The following is a 25900-nucleotide window of genomic DNA, read 5'->3' as shown; positions in this document are numbered from 1 at the left end:
GCTTCTTCAAGGCATACTGTCACTGACATCCTCTTTGTCGTTCCCTCTCCGGAACTTTGATTTGCCATATGCTCTCAGTACTTTCCCCTTTCTCTTCCTCTCCCATTAATGGTGGCACCCATTGGGAAGTATTCTTGACATACTCCCTTTCCTCTGGGGCCATCATTAATGTCTACCGGAATGGCACTGTCATGGTCCTGGGCTCTCAGCCCAACCTCCTCCTTCTTGATAGGCACCTTCTGTCTCTCATCAACTTCCTCCCTGCTCCTGCCACTCCTCCTTCTGCCCCCCCTCTGGCCATTCTGCCACCTGCGACGGGTGTAGCACATTCCTGTACCCCTCCTCGGAAGACCTTCAAAAGTGGCAACCAGCTCCACTTAGCTACCCTCAATTCCCACTCTGCCGTCAACACTCCTCTGATATCTGCCACCTCCTTGAAGTCCTCGACCTCAATGTCCTCACTCTCACGAAGACGTGGTTCACGGACACCTCTGTCATTAGTTTTGATACTCCTCCCAGAGGGCTACAAAATCCTCTCTAAGCCCAGGCATAACCAGTCCAGGGGAGGAGGGGCCCTGATCTTTCCTGAATGGGTCCATACCCACTCAGTCCTACTCCTCCTTCGAATGCCTTGTCTGCAGGCTTGGTGTCTCTCCTATCGTCTCACTGACTCTGGCCACCATCTACAGGCCCCCCTGACCCGGTCTACCTCTTCCTCTCAGAGCAGTCTGAACTCACCTCTTTTCTCCTGGACTCCACCTCCAAGTGTCTCCTCCTCAGAGACTTCAACATTCACTTTGACCCCCCTGATTCAGCCTCTGGATTCTTACACAACCTCTGTGACTCTCTTTCCCTCTCCATTCTTCCCTCTGGTCTGATGCAATCAGCCAGACACACCTTGGATGCTCTCCTCTCAGCAGACAACCCCATCTCCAACCCTCTCACTACTCTTCTCTATGGCCCGATTAGGTTCTCCTGTCCTCTCACCTAGACCTCCTGGGTCACCCTGCTAGTCCCCCGCCTGCAATGCCAGTCTCCTTCTCCATCATTCAACCTATGAAGCGAGTGTCAGTTGTTGCTTTTGCCACCAACTGCATTCCCCCTCCAACTCATGCCTCTCACTCTGACACATCCCTTACCAACCTTCAACTCTCCACCGCCAACACTCTGGACATCCTTGCCCCTATCATAAGGATCCGCATGAAGCCTGCCTCCAAGCGCAACACCTAGATGACTCTGACCTGCCCGCACTGAAATGCAAGTGCAGAGATGCTGAGCGGAAGTAGCAGTCTTCGAGCACATCCTCTGACAAACTGGCCTGCCGCCTGCTCCAAAGGCAATACAGACTTTCCATCTGCTCAAAGAAGAGGGCCTATATCCAAGCCCGCATCTGTAGGGACACCAACAATACGACTGAACTTTTCACAATTTACAAGGCACTCGCCAATCCTACTGCGGTCTCCATTTCTCCTCTGCCTTCCCTGGCCCTCTGCACTGCACTGGCCTCTCACTTCATTACTAAAACTCAGGACATCCTGTATTCACTCTCCTCTACACTGTTCCCTTTTCCCTCACCTGATCTCAGGCCTCCCTTGGCCCCCCTCTCTGCTCCCCTCCTACTCGCCTCTTTCTCTCCCATATCACCTGATGAGGTCTCTAGACAAGTTTGCTCTATGAAAGTCTCATTCAAACATGTGCTCCCCTGCTCCTCCAGAACTATCAAGAACAACATTGTCTGCCTTGTGCAAGCCTTTTCCGGTTTTCTGCACTCACTATTTTGCCACTGGATCCTTCCTGTTACTCCTAAAGCACTCCATTGTGCACCCTATCCTTAAAAAGCCTTCTGCCGACCCCTCCTGTCTGGCTAACTACCACTTTATCTCCATTATCCTCTTCCTGGGCAAGCTCTTGGAGAATCTGGCCATCTCCCAGTTTATCCACCACACTGAATCTGTTGGTTGTCTCCACGACCACCAGTCTGGCTTCAGAGCTGCCAGAGGCACGGAAACTGCTCTCCAGAACACCCGTGAAGACTTAATCTCTAACCTTGATTCCAACTCTCCTTCCATCCTCATCCTTCTTGACCTTTCCTCTGCCTTTGATATGGTCAATCATGCCACGCTTATAAATTCGCTCTGTGATACCCTTGGCAACATGGACCTGGCTCTGGACTGGTTGACCTCCTTCCTTTCTGACCGACCTTCCCAGTTTCAACTGGGCCCTTTTCTCTCATCCATCTCATTCTACACCTGCTGTGTCCCTCAGGGCTCTATCCTCTCGCCATGGCTTTTCAACATCTATCTTGCCCCTCTAGCCCACTTGCTCTCCGCCTTCTCGCATAAATTCCAACTTTCTGCAGACGGCACACATCCCTCCTTCAGGCATCCCTCTTCTGCCTCCTCCTCCTCTCTCATTCCTGACTGTCTGCTATTCAGGCATGGTGCACTGCTAACAATCTCGGCCTTAATCCCAGTAAGACTGAGATCCTCCTCATTGGGACCCCAGCTCCCTCCTTCCCTCCTACACTCTGGCTGCCCTCCATGTGCCCCCTCCCCTCACCCTCCTGTGAGGCAAAAAACCTTGGTGTCATCTTCGACTCCTCTCTCTCCTTCTCTCCTTGCCAAGAAGGCCCACTTTCAGCTGCACCTCCTCAGAGGCATTCTCCTTTTCCTCACTTTCCCCCCGAAACTCAATTTTTCTGGAGCTCTGGTCCTCTCCAGGCTGGACAATTGCAACATTCTCTTCCTCAATCTCCCTTTATCCTCCCTTCGCCCCCTTCAACTAATCCAGAATAGGACTGCAAGACTTATCCTTGGCCTCAAGACCAGGGGCCACATCTCTCCAGCCCTAAAATCTCTCCACTAGCTCCTGATTGCTGCAAGGATCAAGTCTAACACCCTCTGCTTCATTCACATTGCTTTCTGGGGCCTGGAACCCTCTTACATCAAACTCTCTCTTCCTAAATACCTCCCTGCTAAGGCCCTTCGGTCTTCTAGGTTCAACTCTCTGCAGATAGACGTTTTACCAAGCAGCGAGTGGGGGGTTGATCCCTCTCCACCGCAGGTGCCTCCATCTGGAATGGCCTCCCAGCACCTCTCAGGCTTAAGCCGGATCTCCTCAAGTTCCGGAATCTTCTCAAAACCCTCCTTTTCTCTTCCTCCTTCCCTTTCCCCCCCTCCCCTGCTAATGTCCCGCTCTGCCTCTTTGACTGACTGCCTGGTTCCTTCAGATTCTTACACGGCACCAGGCCCTCCTCGACCAGTCTACCCCTGCACTTTATCTCCCCGACCCCTTCCTCCCCCCTGCACTTGCCCTCATGGCTGCCTCCACCTGCACTAGCCTGCTGTGCCTGTTCCCCTGAGCCCTTCCAGCCCCATCCCTCGCACTTTACATGTTGACCTTCTTCCTCTGCATTCCCCAGGCACTGTCCGCCTGGCTTCCCTTGGCACTCGCTTAACCCTTGGACCCTTACGCCCTGAGTGTCCCTTCCACCCTCCGTTCTCCCCCGCACTACTTGATACTGCACTTTCACGATCCGAATGTCACAAGGCCTAGTAGGACCATTTTTGTTTTTTATCCATCCCTGTTTTTTCATCCAATCCCCCCCTCCTGTCTTGTTGTGCCTAGAAACACTATGTGTATAAGCGCAATATAAATACCCAATCATTTAAAATGTTTAAATAATACTGGCAGGATATAGGCAAACTTATCATGAGGGCCTATAACCAGTTCAGTAGTATCTATGGTAAGTAAACCATTCTTACTCCTACTTCCCATCCCTTTCCTCCATATTACTAGGAGACTTCATTGCAGGTACACAGAAGGATGGTTGGACCAGCTCCCTAATCTAGCTGAAGATCTTTATGGCAACAGCCTGACCAGCTTGGACATCTGCCCTCGAACTGGTCCTTAGAGAATCCCTCAGGGTAACAAAAGAGCACACCTTGGGGAAATGAGCCCTTGTCCCATCCAGGAGGCGTACCTCACACATTTCTTGCTGGCCTTGTTCACAAAAATATGTTCTTGCAGCTAACCCCATTTTACGAAGAGACCTTATGTCACTTTCTGATGTAACTCTCAATCATGGCTAGAGTGGGAAAGCCTGCTCAAGGACGCTAGTTTCTCATTGAACCTTCTGCTTCCTGGAATTCTACCACAAGGTACACAGAATTGATGGGATTTTCTGCCACCACTCACTTACTTGTTGATGTAAAATATAACTGTGGTGCTGTCTGTAAAGATTAGCACCTTTGCACTTCCAGGTCAGCGGAGAACCACTTTGCAAGCCGAAAAGACATCTTGAGCTTCAGCACATTGCTATTTGCTTCTACTCCTAATTTTATAGAGCTCACAAAATAGCACAAAGGCAGGAAAACATGGGGAGGCAACCCTCTGTGCTTTTTACCAATGCAATTTTGCAACAGATTGCACCCACGGACGGGAACACAGGGCAAGAATCCACCCGCATCTCCCCAAATCCCAATGTTGAAGTGGGCAGTTAGGCATGGACTCCTGCACAGAGTATGCCTGCCTTCTGTGTGTGTGCAAATCACAGGCAAAGTCCTATGGATGTACATTAATTAGGCGGGCAGGTTTTTTTCATACTGTTGTCTGTGAAGATCAGCACCTTGATACCTTGGAGAGCCAAAAGGATCGCCAGGCACTCCAGCACACTGATGTTAAAATCTTGTATAGTGCTTGCCAAATGGCACAGAGGTGGGAAGATATGAAGGGACAAACCCTCATAGAGTTTCTCCGCATCCGTACTAATTTGAAACTGAATCCATGCACGCGGTGAGAAAAATGCACTCCATGCATTTACTTGCTCCATGCAGGGAATCCTCCCATGTCTCTGCTTGCATCACAATGTGGATGCAGGTGGAGAGGCATGGATTACACCTGATTCTCTCCGCTCTTTTCTGTGTGCACGGCGGGTTGAGTCTGTAGCGATCCACAGTAATGACGAATGCCATGTGTTTCCTGGCAGCCGCCATTGCCATTTACTTTGTACAGCAGTGATTTATGGAAACTTAACCACATCATGCAGAGTTAGAGACAGGGACCCAGAACATGCAAGATTCCTGTCCCAAACACTGCACCAAGCAGGGAATAATCAAAATCCCCATGATAGCACTCATGCTCCTTCTGACGGATTCCCTGTCAGCCCACAAATGTACCGTTTTTGTTGTGTTGTCTGGATCCCATAACTTGTGTATTGTGAGATTAGCCATGATTATTACCAACCACAACTAAAAGGCATACATTATGGTTGAAACAGGTGGTCCCGCTTCTTAATAGAAGACCGAGCCATGGATCCACTATCGTGTGTTTGCTTTGACCTCTGCTGATATTCGAATATATAAGAATTGCCTCTGGTGCAATCCTTGGTACAAATAAGTCACCAAGCAGAGCTGGATATGCCTCATGTTGTGCCTTGTGAACAAAGGTACCCGAATGCTAAAGAACAACAGACCAAGGAGCATCTTGAAGCACAGAAAAGAAGGTAAAACATGACTCAGGAAGTGAAGGGACACTTTCTGCAGGTCCTGGATCAACTTCAGAGCTAAGAAAACAAGCCCCAACAGCTCATTCCAAGCTTAACCAATACACATCAGGGTGTGAGGCCGGGTCAAAGAAGACTTCTTCTCCTTGATCCAGAGACCCAGACCAATGGGAACATCTGGGAGATTCCACAGAGAAGTGCTGGCATTGGGTTGGTGAAGGCTATTGGAGTCGTGCTGAGCCTGATAGGAAGGACTAGAACTTCTTGTCTCTTGACAAGAAGCAGAGGAAGCAGCAAATTGAACGTCAAATGAGGTTGTTCAGGTATCCTTCAGATCCTCCTTACAGAGCCAGGGCTTCTCCTAGGTGTCTGGCTAAAGCTGCGACGCGTGCAGCCACGCCTGCCCAAGGACATTAAGTCTGACACACAGTCCTTGTGCTGCTGTCTCCACCTGGGTAACAGGGGTTCACATTTCAGGATGCTGCTACAAATCACCCTGGCATGATGAGGCCTGCCATTAACTGAGCCTACTGGTTTGTTGTGGGCTATCCGCCAAAGTACGCCAGATCCTTCCATAACGTATGAATGCAAACTGTAAGCACAGAATCAGCTTGGGCTTGTCGTTGGCGCATTGAGGAGTTCTGATAGAACCATTTCCCTTTTTTCCAGTGGTGAAGGGGAGTAGCTGGAAACCCATTTAAATGCACCCGATGCTGAGTAATGGCACGGTTATATCTAGGGTGTTCGGGTTGGATTACCTAGGTTCTCCTGATCGGTCCCTGGTATAGCCCATAGAAAGAAAGAGAGCTACACATGGGTCAATCTCCGGGTGCCATTTCCCACTTTAAAGCTATGTGCGCCGGTCAGCCCCAGGGAATGATTTTGAAAGTCTATGAGGCGCAAACAAAGGTGGCAACCAATTATGGTGTATTTTTATGGGACAATGAAAAAGTGCCCTCTTTACAAATAAGAGAAAATAAGCAAGTCCTGCACCGATTCTTTCGATACAGTCTGAATTGGGCTTTGGAGATTTGGAAGATCACTGACATTATGCGTGCTGGGGGTTGGAACAACATTCCCTGGTTAAATCATATCAATAATTATTTGATACAATCTAATGTTCTGTCACTCATTTCTCCAAGCAGTCTACTAGGTGTTGCATGCAGAAAGAGTTTTAAAAGAATCTTCGTGCCCACAGTAAGGAAGCCTGTGAAGCCAGTGCTTTGCAAATTCCTGCTAATCGAAGGTTGGCGATGATTAGTTCTTTGGATTCTATTTAACCTTATCTCTCCTTTGGTGATCAAATGTCTGAACGCTGGGTACTTTCTAGGGCTCGCTTTAATCTACTGAATTTAAGAGCTGAAACTGTAAAATGGAGAGGCCCTCCTGATTCAGCCAGTTGTCTTTTTTGTGATTACCATCAAGAGGACATTGTGCATTTTGTGATGTTTGGTCCTTTGTGTTTGCCCATCAGGCAATGCACAATTTTGCCTGTCCTTCGACAGCTCACATTTGTTTAGTGCTGGCTTGTCTGTCTATTGTTCCCCTCAATCCAGGGTTAGGGCTTTGTTGGGTCGATCTTCTATGACATTTGAAGGTTACTGTCTCTAGATTGTGTTGCTGGATCTGTATTTTGATTCAATGAACAGTGGACGTTTTACTTGAATTCTGTAGCATGTATATAAGCTCTACATGTATCTACATGTTTTCAATACAATTATTTTTACTATGTTTTAACTGCCATAATGTTTATTATGTTATATTACGATTGTCATTTCTATGGCACATGTTTGTTGAAATAAAGTTTACATGAAGAAGAACTTGCTAGCTAAGGAGGGCAGATCATCCTCCACCACATTAACACCTGTGTTTGCTGTTCGATTGCTCCCATCGAGGCAGAATTGCGCTACGGCTGCGCGTCAAGCTGTAGGATCGTGTGGGGGAAGAGAATGAACATGGGGATCAGCCTGTGCTACTGAAGGGGCATGTGGTTGTCCTGAAGAAGCACCCAAAACCACAAATGTCTGTGAGATCCCTTTTTGCCATCCCTGACATTGTTTTTGGCTCAAGAGAAGGGTGTACCTGTCTGATTTTATCCGTAAAATGTTTTGGCGTTCAGGGTCATAAGTCTTTAGTAAAGCATTCAACTTCCCCCTAGTGGTGAGGAGCACCAATGTGTGCTGACTGCCATGCCCCAGGCTGTTGGAGATGTCTGCCTATTCCATACATGCACCCAGCACTGGACATGTATACCCAAAGTTATGAGTAGCAGAACGTGTGTTGCGTAGTGAATACGCCAATGTACGCATGTGCGGGCAGGATCGAGGCTCACGCATGCGCAGTTGATAATAAAGACGGTCCACTGGCAGTTGCCGCCGGGGACCCAAGCAAGTCACACGTCTCCGGCGTGGCTCATTGTGCGAGTGTGTGAGCGCACGTGTGAATGACGGCTGGGGCCCCGGCACTACCCTGCAAAAACAACAACGTGGAAGGAATGGGCTGGAAAACTGATAGCAGCTGGAACAAGGCTATTTTCCTCCCGACTACCCTTGAAACCCCCTGTTTCTGACTGGTTTTGGTTCAGATCCGGTTACCTCTGATAGTGTGAGGATGGGCTCTGTAGGTAGGGCTCCTCGTCCCCAATTCCCAAACTGTGAGGTCTGACACTACACCCAAAGGACCACTCCTAGGGTCAGATGAAAGACATTAATTCACCACTATATCCTGAAGAAGGCGCCCTGAGCCTGGAGGGTGAAGCAGGAGCACCTCTGAAAACTCCTTATGAGCCCACCTATCTATGGCACATAAGTGCAACAGTGGTGCAGGGGCAAAGACTCCCTATTTGACAATGGACCCGCACGCCGTGTCTACCTTTGCGGGCACTCACTGTACAACCTGGAAACAGCAATCTTGGAAGCTTCGTGAGGAAGCTCAGTCATAGGAGAAGCACCCTCATTTCAATCTCCGGCGTTAGTCCCTGCATGATAGGTAGGTCGGCAGAAGGACACCTTTAAATCACCTCCAGTTCAAGGTCTTCGCAGGCTCCCAGCGTGTGGGGTTCCGGTGCTAACACACGCAAGGCGGGCCTCAGTGTTTCCCCCTGAAGATAGATTAAGTTATGCGCAAATGCCTCATGGGTCCCTCCCGGGTCTGTTCGATGTCTTTTTGCTTTCAAGGCAAGCACGTTGCCCCTGAGCTATCCTCCCGAGCTGAGGGTCTTACTTTGCCTTGGCAAAAACCCAGCCTGCAGATAGAAACCCCTGATGTATGATTCATGTCTGTGGGGAATAGCTGACAAACCTGAGATGCAATCATGGAAATTTTGTGTAAGTGCATGGCCCCACCAGCTGTCTCAAGGCTCCAGTCCCACCAGCATGGAGCCAAGGGCAATCGGACGCAGAGGGAGGGCAAAGAAGGTCGGCTGCCAAGCAAGCCCATGGATGTGGCCTGGCTCCAGGAGTTTGGATTCCTATTTTGATGTACAAAAACGTCTTGTTCAACCCCCCATTGCGGCTGATATCCCATGAGTATGAAGGAAAGGGGACGGGATTCAGGCGTACTTTAAAAATATCTTCAAACATGAATATTTGAGAACATTTGACAGGATAGTGAGTCGTTGGAGCCGGTTTATAGCTGCCTGCTGCAGTGGATTTTAAGTGAATAAATACGATAGAATATAGTTCTTGAAAAAGCTTTGTTGTGTGACTAAGTCATTTAGCATTGGAAAAGACACCAGGTGCCTGGATTACCAAAATCACTTTGATGCTAGAGTCAGGCTCTTGGTATGATATGTTATTTATAACGCGCTTAATACCCAGAGATTTCTAAGCGCGGACCCGGGGATCCAACCTGTGTTGCTCCGTGTCGTCTTGCTTCCCAGGCGAGCACGTTGCCGCTGAGCTATCCTCCCGAGATCACATGGTAGTCGTGAAGAATCATTGCAGTTCATACGTGAACTGGTCTATCCCACATATATTTCAAAAACTGGAAAACAAGATAGTTTATTCCTTCCTGGCCAAAATACAAGCAAGGAAGCCCACACGCAATAACAGAGTGAAAATAACAACCCTTCTAGCCACAGTAGAATGCCCTAACTATGGAATACCTCACAAAGCAACAACTGGCACTCAGCCCTTTCATTCTAGACCTGTAAAGCTGCAGGTCATGCTACTCATCCTCAACTCCTCTAAGACAGGCCCTTATCACATCACCCTCCTTCCCAGAAAAGTACTCAAGGATCACTGAGATCACCTGGCCTCAAGCATGGTCACTGCACAACTTGAACACAAGATCGCGCCTGATGTGCCTCAAACGATCACCGTCAACCCTCTCCTCAAGAAGCACATGCCAGCTCCTGTGCTGTGCCAAGGTCTTCGGCCACATTGCCATCTCTGAAAAAGCAATAGCTGCTCAGCTCTAACACTTCTTATTAATGAAACCCTACTAGAGCAACGTGAACTCCAGCCTGCAACCACCGTGCAGCGCACGCCACCTGCCTACATATCTGCGATCACTCCATGGAAGCCATAGATGAGGAGCAGCTGAAACTCCTGGTGCTCCTTGAGCAGTCGGCAGCATCGGCTGCAGTAGATAATCACACTCTGTGGAACCCACTCCAGTCAATGGAGACCTATCTGCACAGGCGCTAGGTTACAGTCATGCTCAACCAACTGACGTTCAAGTATCTAAATGGGTTAACACCTCTGCTCATCTGCTCATAGGTCGTGGGGAGCAGGGTCGGACTGGGACAAGAAATTGGCCCGGTCACACAAAAAGAGTGGGCCACCCCTCGCCTCACGAACCTTGACCTCTGAGGACATCACCGGAAGTGATGTCATTTGACCCCACCCCAAAGTGACATCCCAGGAAGGGATAAAACACGACTTTTCACCACTTGACATAACAGGAAGTGGCATCAAATAGCATTGTCCCTAAGTACACTAAATTACTCTGAATCCAAGCAGACGTCCAAGGCCAAATGATAATATGTTATTGTATAACACTTACGCTTAAGCTCTTTCTTATAGAACAAATATGCATAAAATATCACCCAATCTGTCTTGGTACTCATGTATCAACCTAAGAAGGATAAAGGCTTTTTGGAAGAAAAATATATATATATATTTCCATTTTTTTGTGATTGCCTGGTTTAGGGTTAGGATAGGAGTTGGGGTAAGGAAAGAGTTTGGAGTACAGAGGTTGTGGTTTGGTTAGTCATTAGGGTAGATTAAGTGTCAGGATGAGTATTAGGGTAGGGGTTATTGTAAGGCTTGGGCCAATAGAGTAATGGTTTGGGTGTTAAAGAAAGGAATAGGAAAGTTTGAGAGGGCTGGTGATGTTTCCATAGGATAGCGGTTAAGTTAAACCTAGTGGTTAGGGTAAAGTAAGCATTATGGTAAGTGGTTGAGTTGCAGTTAGGGTGAGGCTAATGTTAGTATTAAACCAGGGGTGTACTTTAGGGCAAGGGTTAGGTTCACTGTTCTTTTTCTATTTATTTAGTATTAAGTCGCATGCAAATAAAATGCTTTAACGTGCTGAAGGGTTAGTGTTGTCTAAGAGTTCAGTGTAGAATAAGGGTTGTAATTCGAGTTAGTGGAAGGTTTAGGACTGGAGTTAGGGTGATTGTGGAGGGTTTGTTCAAGGTTTGGGTCCTATTTAAGGTTACAGCCTTGTACGTTTGTGTACTTAAAAATAGCTTTTTGGCGACCTTATTGCTGGCAACATTTTCACACTTTGCATTGCTTGGATTGAATGACTCAATTTTTTAAAACTACTTTTTGCTGACAACATTTTCACATGCCTACATTTTCCTGCTGACATTTTCACATTTGAACCAAGAAGGTTGTTGTCTTGCCTGTAACTAGGGCACCTTTGGTACTCTCAAAGGCTGACTGCTCTTTCGGGCACTGTGTCCATGCACTGTCCTTTCTAGTGAGGATCCTCAGAGCGTCAGTGGTGCTAGATCTGGAATGAAGCAGCCATAATATTGCACCAATGCAGAGTAAGCTTTTCATTGCGAATAGCGATGAGGGCGATGCAGCTGTTTTGATGTCTTGGACTTTCAGAGGGTCTACTGAAACACCTTGACCGTGGAATACGAATCCAAAGAACTCCACCCTTTGCTGCATGAACTTGCACTTCTTCTGATTAAGCATCAGCCCATGCTGTTTGAGCCGTCTGAAGACAGTCACAGAAGGTGCTCCCTTTTTGATGAAGAGTACTTAAACACATTGCCATTTAATTTTAATGATGATGTAAAGTCCTGCCAGCACACCTCTTATAGTGTGCTGAAATACCTCTGCAGGCAAGGAGACTCCCAACCTGAGGCTCTTGTATCTGAAGAGGCTCATGTGAGACAAGAATGTGGTATTTGTGAGCACCTGATGATATCCTGCTTGTAGGTTAATTGTGGAGAATATCCTGGAACCCTGCAGGTCAGCTAGGATGTCATCTAGTGTTGGTGTAGAGTGTGTCTCACATCCTATGGCTCTGCTTGGCAGCCTCATGCCCTCACAGATGTGTACTTCGGTTTTGGCTTTTAAGCCATGACAATTGGGGAAACCCATGATGTGGGGCCGTGCATCCTCTCAATGGTGTCTGCTTCTTCTAGTTTCCAAATTGCCGCCTCCTCCTTCTTCCTCATGTGGAATGGGATTCTGCAGTGAAGTAGTGCCACAGGCTGAACCGTGGGATCTATGTGCAGACAGACTGACCTCCTATCTCTTTAAGCACACTAGTCTGTGGAACAGGCCTTGGTAACAATGGAGGAGTGCCTCAGGTTCCTCTTGATAGATGCTTAGAGCACAATGGACCAATACACGCTCCTCTGCCTTGTCAGAGCCTGACAGCATCTCTTTGGCTTCTGGAATAAGGTAGAATCTAGCTGGCACAATCAGTACTTTGTGGTTTATACACACGTGGATGCTACCTTCTAACAGAGGCGAAGATGTGCTCCTATAAGTGACAATACTGACCTTGTGTGTTGCCAGTCTTGGTGCTGGGTAAAGAAGCTTGAATTGGGCTGTCGGTATAACATTCGCTGATGCCCCGGTGTCTATGAGCACACACCTTTGTGCAGTTAGCCACGTGTGATACTGGAAATACCTTATGGAGGGACAGGGCCTCCTGTCCGTGTCCTACCACTTCTCTGTGTGTATTTTCTCGATGTTTTCTACCACTGAGGTCCCGCCTGGACCTCTGGCAGTGCAGCTCGTCATTCTTAACATTTGGTGAACATCATCCATGGGATACCAGTCTGGCACCCATGGGTGGGGGTACCACCTTGTAACCCTTATGTGTGTTATTGGCCACCTGTGTGTTGCCCACAGAGCAGGGTATGGGCTGGTGGCAGCTACATGCTGACTTGGCAGTGGCTCTGAGTGTCCTCCATTTTTGGGACACCTAGGCCCTGCCATAGTAATCAATGGATTGATGTTAGGAGGCAAGATGGCCCCTGTGGCCTCTTGGTTTCTATTTTCTTTTACCTTGTTTCCCAAAGTCCTGGGACGTCCTGCCTCTGTCCCTTTCTCCTGAATGGCTGTTGGGTGTGGAAACGCCATATATGTCTCTCGTGTTCCATTTCCCCCTGACTGGCTGTTGGGTGGAAATACCTTATATGGCTCTGGGGCTGCCTCCTGTCAGACTGACTGGAGAATTCCCAGGTGTTGCGTGTTGTGGGTACACCCTAGGGGTGGGACCTGTGTGAATGGAGTCTGAAGTGAACTCACATTCTCTGTTGTGGGTGTCTGGTTTCTGTGTGTGTGACACAATGAATGAGACAGCCCTGCCTGAAACTGACATGGATGCATGGCAGTGTGCTGAAAGGCTGCGTACTTGCCCTAATCCACATTCCTTTGTTATGGGTGTCTGGGTGGAGTGAATTGGCCCTACTGTGTGATTGGCTGACTGATCCTGGCTCATTCAGAGTGAATGAAGGATATATGTGTACATCTGGGGACCTCTTACTTACCAATGTGTTCAGTAGCTGAAGTCAAAGCTTAGCAAGAAAAAGCTGCTCCTCGAAAGCCTAGCTGGAAGAGGAGTCTGCTGCTGCATTTCTTACTATCCGAAAGCTTTTGTGTCTCCCAAGCACTGATCCAGAGAGGACCTGAAAAGGAAACCTCTCCCCGAGCTACGAGGGCCCATCATACAAAACTGCTACTCTTCATCGAAGTATCCTGGAAGCCAGTCCTGTGTGTCTGCCATCCAGAGAAGGGGTCTTCACAGTCCAGAAAAGAAGTGCCGGACATTTCGAGCCAGAGAAGTGCAACAGTGTTGCCCAGGTGACCGCTGGACGCTGTTGCTGTCTACTGCCCAGAAGAGGGGGTACCCTGGCATAGTGTTGCTGGACATCCATAGCTGCGAAAGTTTCAAACTACCTAAGAACATTTGAACGGACATCCTTGCAAACACCACTGATCACTTTTTTCTGTCGAAGAGAGCCCAGAGTAGCGGGATGCCGTGGAAGGTCAGCCGGTGGATTTCCCACCACCAGAAGCTATTGAAGTTGTCCTAAGGGTCGAGAATTGGGGAGGGTCTGAGGTCCACTCCAATGGTCGAGTCCAGGTTGCTAGAAGCCATCCAGATGTCTGTGCTGCAGCTGCAGCACCAAAGAACCGAAAGTTGGAAAACCGTGATATTACAAAACCCAACACCAAAAGTGAACTATGCACTGGTCACCGCCAGAAGTCACCGAAGTGTCCCAAGGGTCTGATCTTCATCCACCAAACCTTTATGGAAGCCACAGCAAGCTTCCTCTTTCCAGGACGTCTACAGTCAGAGAAATCGTCGACCAAAGGAGAGTACTGCAAAGAGCCAAACTGCTGCCATTCCGAAAGCCTTTGGTTCCTTTTTTATTCTTGGACTCAGCATTCCAGTGGCTCCTTGGAGTGGAATCATCGAGTAAAGCTGAGAAACTCTGCCACTTTGTCTGCCAAGGCACCAAAGGTACTTTGACGAGGCAGAGCATCTTCTAGCCTCAGGAGTTATCCAGGGGTCCCTGATTCGTCTTGGATCCTGTTCTCCTGCGGCCTCTCAGGTACTTTGGGGTAGTAAAACCGTTTAAAGAAAGCACAACATTATTGAACAATATTGGACGGGGCTGTAAAAGACAACATAAGTTACTCCCTAACCTTTCTATTACAGGCTGCCCAGATGGGGGTACCCTCACTCAGAATAAATTGTCTAGTCTAAAGAAATCATTCTGCCACTCTTCATATCTAACCTGCCTTTCTTTCCCATTCTATGCTGGTTACACCTTATTTAAGAATTCACCTGCCATTTAAAACTCTCTGCAGTTAGTGCAGTTGTTACTGAATGTAAGTAGTGTGTTGTGCCACCTAGAGTGTATATATTTACCATTCTCTGAATAAGTATTCCATTTACAAAGTGTTATTATTTATATGTATATATTGTTGGTAACAGCAGCAAACCTTATAAAGAAGCTGTGTTATCACCTAACATAGAGTGTGGACATTCCTTCGTGGGGGCTTTGGGGAAACACTGTACTTAAAAACCTGCTTGCATCACCTCCTGAAAGCTTGAGCCTGGCTGCTCGTCACGGATAAAAAATGGAGATCCTTGCTGGGGTTGTTCTGTGCCTTTACCCTACTATATAGGGACAGAAGTACAGATACCGCCCTCGAGTCTTTACACCCTGTTTCTGAACACCGGGGCTAACAACGCTTGACTTTCTTACTTTGGCAGATCGCAGACATGATTAACATAGCCTCGATCTCATCCTCTGGGCCGATTGCCGGATTTGTTACTTATTCTTCTCTGGTTATGTTATTGTTGCTACTCAGGTTGACCTGGGTCTATTGAGAAGTACCATGCTCGTCTGGTTCATACTCGGCAGCATCACCCTGCAGACATTAGCAAAATGATTTGATTTCCCCATTGCCCACATGTGTGGCCTGCTGCGAGACAACCCTGCGTGTGGGAAAGCGGCCCTCCGCACGTGTCACATCTGGTGCGTGTCACTTTTGCAGTGTTCAGTGCCTGGGGTCTGGAACACGCACCCTCTCTCCCTCGCTGTAGTGTAGCTGGGTGAGTTGGTATTACATATGCATCACCCACCTGTATGGCCTTTACTGCTTCTTCCATGCGGGTTGCACATGGCGTCGCTAGGTCGTACAATCGGACAATTTCTGCAGTGGCATATCCGGTTCCCTTAAAATCTGTCTGTCCAGCTTTGAAGAGAAACAATTCTAGATAATCTATGCCTGTCTCTCATCGTCTTCATTTATCAGCACACACAACATGGTTAATGGCCACATGGGCATGAACCACGTGAAGGGATCCCCATGCCGCCTGACTGGCTTGTCCTAACCTGAACCTTTCATAATTCTTGTTCACAAGAGGGCTGAAGTAAGCACCAAGGGCATCTTTGGCCACTCTATAGGATATGCCTTCTGCTGGGAGCATTTTAAAGATTTCATGCACCTCACCTCCTGCATAAAATAGAAGCGTTGACCCCTGGGTGGTATCAGTAATCTACAGTTCCCAGAAGACCCGGCGGCGGAAGAGCGAGTGATCAGCCTGGCCTGGAATGAGATAGCAAGAACACTCCAGACTGCAGAAAAGCCCATGCACCGAGCAGACAGTCCAAAGCTCCCCATGTGACCCAGATTCCAAAAACATTTCACCCACTGTGGTGCCCTCCGTCCAGCTTTGCAATAAGCTCACCCACAAGGACAATGCATCTACCTGCTAAAGAGCCGTGGAGCAGTCCTGCTGCCAATCAGGCATCTCACACACGGTGACACACGGTGACACACGGTGACACACGGTGAAAGCCCCTCAGATGAACAAGGACATTGAGACTCATTCTTACTGCAACAGGCCACCATTGCCTAGAGCCTGCAGACCTGCATAAAAGAAAGGGGTGGGGCGGGCTTAAGAACCCTTTTATGTTTTTATTTATCTGTAACCTCTCCCCTGGGGAAAGGGCAGTCAGCTGTTGGCCTGGGTGAACCAGCAGAGGAAGAGGGTCAATGGAGGCGGATGAGGGAGGTTAAAAGGAGGGAAAGGAAACAGGAAGGTGTGGGTTATTCGGGTGAGGTCAAAGGAGAAGAAGGAGGACTAAGAGAGCCGGCCGGAGGAAGGAGCATGGAGAACAGAGCGTGGAGGAGAATTTCTGAAGTAGTGTGCAAGATGAGGTGTTGGTTTGTGCGAGAGAGCGGTATTTGGTTCTGAATGTGGGTGAAAAAGGTGAGAGTGAGACTAATAGAGTAGGGAGTGAATGGTAAGGTGACTGGAAGTGTGAAAGGTGGGGACTGTGAGAGACGCTGTGTGGAGAGTACTGTGGAGAGGGGAATAGTTGTAGTGTGGGGGGAGAGTAGTAGTGTGGATGTGGGGAAGGGTAAGATTGGAGGGTGGAGATTGGTAGGATTGAGAGGAGGATTGGCGGTATAGAGCAGGAAGTGTCAGGGAGAGTGGAGAGACAGTGGGTGGAGTAGGAGGGTGGAGAGTAGGAGTAGGAAAGGGAGAGAGACCAAGAAACATTTGGAAAAGAACATCAGAGCAGGATAAGACCAAGTGAGGTCTGAGTATCTGGAAGGCCCAACCCCTTACGTTACATTGCAATGAGGAAATTAGAGCAGGGACCCCCTAGACTGTTCCCAGAGGGAGGTTTAGATATGTAAGGTGTTTGCTTTTAAGACATCACATTCAGTTAGATAACGCTTTCGATAAAATTGTTACCGATCACTAGTGACAAGCCTGGGGTTAAGGGAGACCTGCGTTAGTGAGGGAACAGCCACCCTAGGATAAATGGCTCTTACCAAGTACCATTGCAGCCACTTGTTGGCTTGTTGTCAGGGAAATTACTGTTGGAAGGTTGATGGTACCAGGTGGGCCGCACAAGCACCTCCAGGGGCCACTGGTCAATGTCCAACACTCTGTGATTCGGCTCTGTCACCGGAGCACCGCTTCAGAGTGCGCTGGCACTTGGTATTAGCTACTGGAGGGTTTAAGTGTGGAGTGTGGAGTGTTGCACTGTGTTCACCTCCCATTGCCAGTTTCTGTAGGCCCAAGGAAGTAGCATGTACACACAAGAAATGCTGGGTTCACCATACTAAATTGGAATTGACCCTACGCACCAGAAAGACATGTCTGGTCTTTATTTTTCACTAGCATGGATATCCTGTGACGCAGGCCATCCCAAACAGAGAAGTATTTACAACAAGGCCGCATAGACCCAGGCCTAGGGCCGCAGATTGTCAAAGGAATTTCAATTTCCTGGTTATAATTTTATAAATATATAACCAATTTTGTTTCTCACAGTATGGCTGATCTACAACACAGGGCAAGTATTTTTGAGCCATAATCAATCATTCCACTCTGACAGCTAAAGGATTTCCTGGCCAAACATATATGCTTGATATTTACAAAAGCGCTATTGTTAGTGTGACTTTCGTTGCAGAACAGTAACAAAAAAAAAGAACGAAACAAAAAAAATGTGTAGTGCGTACCAAACCCAACGTGCATTAGCTATGTAGTAATTCAGTCTTACAAATCTCACAGACATATGACAGATATAAAGCGCTTTGGTCATTCCTATCTTCCCAAAATGCTCTTTAATATGCAAAACAGCCAAAACCTCATTGGTTTTATTGGTACCACTTCACATTATATTTGGAGTTTGTTCTAATCAATACACACATACTGTGTTACGCAATCACTTTTATATTCAAATACACAACATGCTTTTTTTTAAACTGGTTGCAAACAGGAGGGTTTTCCCTTCGAAAAGTGAAGGTTAAAAATGATGCATCATTTTGCAATATTAAACTCATGCCTATGCTTAAGTCAAGCACAGAGTTCCCACAGGTGGCATTAAAATGATGTTCAGACAAAGCACTAATTTCCCTCCCCGGCCCCACATTTCAGAGGTCTGTGGTTGCCCAAAAGGTGCAAGCGTGAAATAGATCATAGAGAAGTTAAAATGGCCAAGAGTAAATCTAAATGCTCAAGGGCAGTAAGAAACCTGTGAAAGGACAGCCAAAGACATCGAACTGCGAGAACAAAAACTGTTTCACAGCTGTAAAGAGGGTGTCCCGTAAAGGTATCCATTCAGCCATCTTTACAGAAGCTGCTCAGTGATAATCAAGCAAATGGCATCCCTGCTGGGTTTCTTATGTGCCTCTGATGACATTCTGCTGCACGCTCAGTACTACCAGAGGAAGAAACCTCAAAGTATGTCACACAATGCATAACTGATGTTTATAAGTAATCTTTACATTAATTATATTTTAGATACAAGGTAGGGCTTTTACTGTGAAACAGTACTTCAAACAACAGCAGGACAACTCTACAGAGTTAACAAACATTTTAAATTACCTTAAACGCAAGCTGGCAAGACTCATAGCCTAAACTACACCCAGAAATGTAATATTGTGCTGGAACACACGACCCATCGCTCAATTTGGAGTGTTGGGTATTTTGGACAATGGCACAAACAGCAATGATGTAAACAGTATGTACCGCTTCATTTGTTATAAAAGGGGCCTGCATTGTGCAGCTATCAGGAATGCTGTTGCTTCCCAAACATCAATGTTCAAGGGTCGCCCTTATCCATTACTCTACCAGGAGAATGCACAGTCAAAGATTCAAAAATCTTCTCCACTCTCTTTATTATACTGAGGTGGTTATGCCCTGGCAGAGTTTACAAACTTCACTTGTGCTTTTTCCATATTGTAATGGTGTTCCAGCCCAAGGGTTTGGGCTATACCGTCGTTTCATCGACAGTCATTTTTACGACTGCCTTTTTTACGAATACAGAATTACAAAAAAGGTAATCGAAATTTGGGGGGGTGGGTGGGGAAAACCTCCCATAAAAAATGACTGTCGATGAAAGAAAAGAACCGGGATTAGAGGTACATCAGCTTCAGCAGGTAACTTGCCTTATTTCCATTTTTCCACCTGCTAACACCAGAGCTGTAGCCATGAGAAGGATTTGAGTTCTTTGTATTCAACATATTTATAAGATGTGCCTGTACCACTTGTATATATATATTTCATATGAAAACTTTAGCATTTGAGTAGACCGGATGTAGAAATGTAGTTATGTTGCCTTACTATTACAGACCAGTCTAGGTGCTTATCAGAGTGACAGCAGTAAATGTGTGAGAGAAACCAGATATTAGCATTGAAACCAAAATTCCTTGTTCCAACCCTCCCTCACGTGTGTCCCGTTGGCAGTCAGCTTATTTTCTGATCACCCCCTCTAAAAGATTTTCTGACCTAATTGAAAGTAGACAATTGGCTGTAACAAGTACCTCTAGTGCGCTGAACTGCAGAACACACTGCCTTCTCCAAATCGTGGGCAGCAGAGATCTGAAAACACTCTTTCAGCTAACATTAGACAGAACATGACAGGCTTGAATGAATATTGAGGAAGCAATAATGTTTTGGAGCCAAAATGGGGGTGAAGAGGTGTCGTTTGGACAACACAGAGTTTGTTGAAGGGTCCATAATCTGGTGAAAGGGGAGAATCTGGCAGAGGTGGAGTAAAGTTTGGGGGGGCTGCATGCACTTATTTGGGTCTAGGGCAGCAGAATGCCTAAATACGCCACTGACTCCACATCATTACACCCATCCAACATGAGAAGGGTGGGGGTGTTATTAGGTAGACTGGCAACAGGTGACTAATGGTTCCACACTTCACTTGCCCCTTTTTCTTCTGCATTACTTCCACTTCTGGGCTGGCATATTCTGTACTTTTGGGCACGGTCGGGCTAGGGCATAACATTGTCTCTGGCACCAATGAAAAAGTGGCCCACAGTTGCAAAATGCAATTCATTCTTTTTGTGACAGACTGTACCCAAGGTTTTTTGTGTGGATAGAATGTGATGCAAAGTGTGCAATTTAAAGAATGTTTATTCAGCAACAATGGTCAGAACTACTAACCGCATAATGAAGTAACTCATCAAACTGGTCCACATTGGGCCAAAAACTGGCCCATTTTGACCCAAAAACTGGGCCACGATAGCATTTTGCGTTTTTGGTTCGGCCGTTGGCTTATTGTCCTATAGGCCAATTCACGCCTGCTTTTGTGTGACACTAAACAGCACTGGAAGTGACTGTGACCTCATGTATCCTCATGTGAGTTTTGTGAGTTCTCCGGGACTGGGGGTGCTTTAAAAGCTTGCTGCAGAGCAAGCACTCACTCTGTCATTGCCTGGTAGGACTACCAAACTCTCCTACCCGCCCAACCCCATCTTTAATGTCAAATCCCAGTGATGTTTACTTTATGAATATAATATGTGACTTATCGCCGGTGTTTGTAGCATGCTTTTTTTCTGCCCCCGCGGATAAGCGTTTTTACATTTTTGCCACGGATTGTGGCCTGTGGGAGCGGGTCAGGATTACAGGCAGACATAATACATGATAAACAGTGGGAGTATTTCCGTCATTCCCATGGTGATAGCGCGCGGTGCAAGTGCCCTTTAATACTCCCAGCTTATTGTTTGCACTTACATCTTTGTACTGAGAAAAGGGCAGCACGGGGAGGAGCGTTTTGGGGGATTTTATCAAAAGACTGCTTTGGTGCTCCTATCAATGAAGCTCAGTTCAATTTCTTTATTGTGATCCGCCCTAAGAAAATTGGAAGATAAGAGCACCTAGTCAATGAAGACTGACTTGCTGTATTAGAGACAATTTAGATTTTAAGGAGGTGTTGTGCTGGGGGAGTACATTTTGTGTTGCAAAAAGTTTGTAAGTAACTAAAGTGGGAAAAAAAAGTGATCCGTTTACAGAAAACAGGTCATTATAACACCTATACGAATTGACAATAAATGTATCGCCTATCAAAATAAAAGAGCAATTTGTACACACTAAAATGGCATCTCAGCCATCTGTATATGTCTGTCTTCAGGCTGTGATCCCTCAAAGTCATTCCTAAATTCAACTGCATTAAAACAAATAAAGTGTGAGCCTCTTCTTTATAGATTTTCCAGCACTTTTCCTGGCCATCCTGCTTGGCAATCCCAGCAATAAAGGACTAATCAGCATAACCCTGTTCCCTACAATGATGGGGCAGCAAAAGAGTACTTGGTGGTGCGTGCCCTTGCAGGTATGGTAGGTGCTCCCTCAGGGAAGTCTGGAAGCCTGAGGCGTGGGCATGGGCTTGATGTCAGGGTGGGGGCAGTTCCAGTGGTGTGGAATAAGTATGGCGAGGGAGCAAAAGTGAGAGATAACACAGGGAGGAGAGGGAACGCAGAGGGAGAGGAGGGCTTGAGATCTGCTGGCATAGGTCACAATCCCAAATTCAGCATCTTGACTTGCACTCACTAATTTCTATGATTTCTACTAAGAGCACCAGTGATCAGAGTGGGCGGGAACAGTCGGGAGCCATGTTCCAAATCTTTTTTTTAATTCTGTTTACCATTCCACTACTTTTTATGACCATATTCACCATTCTGTGCAGAGGATTTGTCCATTCATGCCCTTGTGCTAGTGTAAAGTTGTAATAGGAACCTTAGTTACTAGTCACTTAGACTATTGCAATGCCCCGGCCGCAACACCTTGTCACATGTTACACTATGCTTCTGCCTACCCTCTCCCCTGCCGATACCCACAGTCCCACTACTTTTTTCGGTACACTTCTACCACTGCAGAGTACCAATGCTGTTAGTGCTAAGACTCACACCAGGGGTGGACTGGCACATAGGGAAATCTGGAGATTTCCCGGTGGGCCTCTGCACCCTGGGCCTCTGTTGTGTGTTATTTTCACATTTTCCCATAGGAAAAGGTTTGGGATTGCTGAAAATGTATAGCATGGGTCCCCTTTGAAAATTATTTCCAGGGCCTCTTTTTCTTCCCAGTCCACCCCTGACTCATCACACCCTTAAAAACAGCGAGAGAATTCACAGCTTGTGTTGTGGAACTACACTTCACATTGAACACACCAGTGCCGGAACTTGTGATAAGCATATCTCGAAGATGTTTCCCATTCAGAGTGCCAACGTCAAGATGTCACACCATTCACACTGTTGCTAAATCTCGGATTCAGATCATGTCGTAGTACTTCAGTAGATAAAGAAAAAACCTCAATGTTACTTGTACTATTCATTTGGACATTTTCTCTGCTACAGAAAGTAGAGCAACTCGAGTAGTCCATCGCTCTGCAGGTCTCATTCATGCATTTGAGGGACTGGTTCATCATGAAACAGTGAAGCTACTAAATACATAAGCCAACCGGATCCTACATGGTCTTCAGACTGAGCAAACAAGGTTGCAAGACGCTCTTGTGTACTTTAGCAATGCCCCATAGAAACATGACAAAGGCTACTACGGGAGTGCTCTCTTTCACTCCTCATACTAAGTGGAGAGTAGCAGTTGAAGTGCTGATTCTAACTTTTTTTTACAAAGGGCCTTAAGTAAACTCTGCATGCCAGCAAAGAGAGAGGATGCGAACACTCACCATGTGGTGTCCCGTTCAACGCGTTTTATACCAATGTATTTAGTCCTCTTACGCCCGATCCCCTTTCTTTCATACTCTGGAATATGGATTAAGAGTACCAGTGTCACAATGGTGAGTAACTTTTCTTTCTGTTACCTACCCGAGCCTGCAAGGGTTTACACCCAGGGAATGGTGGCCATGTGCCACAGTGCCACTAGCTACACTGGGCCAGACAAGTACACTTTCCGCTTGTACGTGTGCTGGAGCATTTGCACCAGGATTCCCACAGACTCCAGACTCCCCACTTACACACCTGGGACACCCCGGCCATGCAAGAGACTTCTATTATTTGATTGTCCATAGAGTGCGCAAGCAGATCAGATGTACACGTAGATTGTTATCCTGCCTCTTTTAGGAGCCTGGCGCTGGTTATGGTTAGATGCTTCATCCGAGGCAGGGATAGTTGCAGCCCTGTGTATGTGTGGGTGTGTGTGTGTGTGTGCAGTGCTGACCATAGTAGTTATCTGATGTTGCACTTTCACCTTTTCATAGACGAGTCCGAATTGATGGTGCAGCTCCCTGACAAGATGAGGCTGGATATCGCTGTTGACGTCAACTACAACATTGTCAGCAAGGTGGCACTGTTTCAGGTATGCACGCGCAGATCCTATTCCATGCATAGCATAGTACGGGTGCAACACTTTTCATTAATATTAGTGGTATATTTACACTTAGGAGTTTAGATGTTAGTGAAAGAAACCCTCTTAGTTTTGAGTTTCAAACCCATAAGGAGGTAATACCACCAGCACAGGCATGGAGATATTACTACCTCCATCCAGCAATGAAGTCCTTTGGAACTTCAGAGTGGGGACTAACCACAACTCAAAATCAGGTGAAAGTTCCACAGTTACTAGTGGTGTTAACTCTAATTGCATTTGGTGGAATGTGTACTGCTTTTACCCATCTTCCCCCCAATGAAACCTGCATAACACACTTATACTCTGTTACTTAGGCTCACAATGAATTTTGTCTTTTATTAAATCACATAATTACATCTAGAGTTAGGTTGGTCCTTAAGAACAGATGGATAGTGCACACCTGAATGTCTTTAATAAAATATGCATTTCGCAGTCAGAATGCTCGGAAAATCACCAGTTTATATCAAGACCAGCGACGTGTATTATGTATATGTTCAAGTGCATGCAATAAAACATGTTGAATTTGCATAAAACCCATTTTTAAACTCAGATAAATTGACCAATCAGATGACCGCAGAATGTCTTTCATTGAACTCCTTGCAAAGAAGGATTTCAAAGCCATCACACTTGAGGCTGAACACGGAGATCTGCTCCTTATGGTGGTGCAAACCCGAGGACCCTTGTGGACTGCTGTAATAGTTTTGGTGAGTTGATTCCACCCACCAGCCAGACTCAACCTGCATAGAAATTCAAGCCCCTCTCTTTCTAGAAATGAAGATTGATTCTCCAGAGTTCCCCATAAACCTTTGTGGACCATTGTTCCTCTTGGCATAGCTGCCAACTGACACTTCATTCCAATTCATGAGGCTCACACAGCTCGTAGAGCACCTGCAACAAGCTTGAGAAGCAAAGCACAGGTAAGAGGTCTTGTCCATGTTCATCACAGAAGAGAACAAACAAACCAACAATACTCAACAGCTCACCTGGGCATCCCAGGAAATACAAAGGTTGCTAACCCTGTGTTTACCAAAGGATTTCCTAAACACAGGATCACAGGTTAGGGCAACAGAAGGACGTGATGCAGTGCACTGTTTGCCAGAAAACCTCTGGGGCGGAGGAGGAAACAACGGCCAGAATTTCAAAGCCAGTATGCAATCCAAAATGGCTGCAAAGTAAGCTTGGACCCTACCACTCTCAACCTACATGATCTCAGGAACATAACCAAATGACAAGCTAGGTCAGCCCAGACGACACAGCTGCAACTTGGGATTCCAAGTACCACCCAGGGGGAGGGGAGACAACCCTATAAAAAGTAATCAGTTAAATCTGGAAGTGTGGGGCATTGGAGAAGAAGCTGGAGCAAGCTGTTTGATGGAGATGGGCAATATTCGAGTGTATTTAGAGGAAAGCTGGAGGGTAGAGTTAGATACATGTGCTTAATAAAGGGTGTAATAGTAAAATCATTTGTAAAAAAAACTCAAAAATGTCACCAAAAGAACCAACCAAAAAAACAATTTCCACAGGCAGCTACCCTCCTTTCACACACATAAGCCGTGGAAATCCACAAGTCAGAACATAGAGATCTGTCTTACACTATTTAAACAGTAGTACAGGGTTTGGTGAGAAAATACATATTTTAATCAATATACACATTTAAAAACACAAACATCATAATAAAATACATACAACAAAATAATTGGATCCAACTAACATGTCATACTCTTCTCTATTGTCTATTTCTTATTTCTGAGAGGACAGAGCGAGAGGTTAGTAATGGAGGTGAGAGGCATATTAACAATAAATGCACAGCTAATGAACCAATCCATGACTCTCATCATCTGGCCAGATATCAGTGATACTATGGATCCCTCACTAAACCGCTGCCTATAGTCTCCTCCCAGGTGAGCAGGGAAATGCAGATGCTTCCTGATCCTGACCTTGGGGTGGTGTTCTGTGGGAGCATCACCTGGTAGGAGAAAAGACCCAGGGGAGGGAGAGGAATCCATGGGCTGAGACACAGGGCCTCATTACGACCCAGGCGGAAAACCATGGTGCTAATTGCACCATGGTCCATGGCGGTAACTTACCGACTCTGCCATGGAGAAAAGGGGAATTACCACCCCATTACAAGGTTGGCGGGGCGGTAAGGGAATTAGCACCCCATTACAAGGTTGGCGGGGCGGTAATTCCCCCTTCCTCCCTGGCCCTTTCCCATTCCCATTTTTGCCCCATAGGGCTCAATGGGAATGGGGAAGGCGCTAAGTACGGTACCGCAAATTGCGGTACCGTACTTAG

The 25900-nt window shown here is 46.7% G+C and overlaps 1 protein-coding gene across 6 annotated transcripts in view; it reads left to right on the top strand.

The window, feature by feature from the left end:
• CNGB1 (cyclic nucleotide gated channel subunit beta 1) overlaps positions 1 to 25900 on the top strand; it is a 1007057-nt gene that overhangs the window by 893143 nt on the left and 88014 nt on the right. For all 6 annotated transcript variants that reach the window (XM_069654372.1, XM_069654395.1, XM_069654388.1 and 3 more), the window contains one exon: positions 23460 to 23557. In XM_069654372.1, coding sequence (XP_069510473.1) covers positions 23460 to 23557 — 98 coding nt within the window. The remainder of the gene's footprint in view (positions 1 to 23459; positions 23558 to 25900) is intronic.

Source organism: Ambystoma mexicanum, chromosome 1p (assembly GCF_040938575.1).
Source record: "Ambystoma mexicanum isolate Mex_15411 chromosome 1p, UKY_AmexF1_1, whole genome shotgun sequence".
NCBI classification, from domain to species: Eukaryota; Metazoa; Chordata; class Amphibia; order Caudata; family Ambystomatidae; genus Ambystoma; species Ambystoma mexicanum.
The sequence above is the reverse complement of the archived record's forward strand: the minus strand, read 5'-3'. Positions and strand labels throughout refer to the sequence as shown.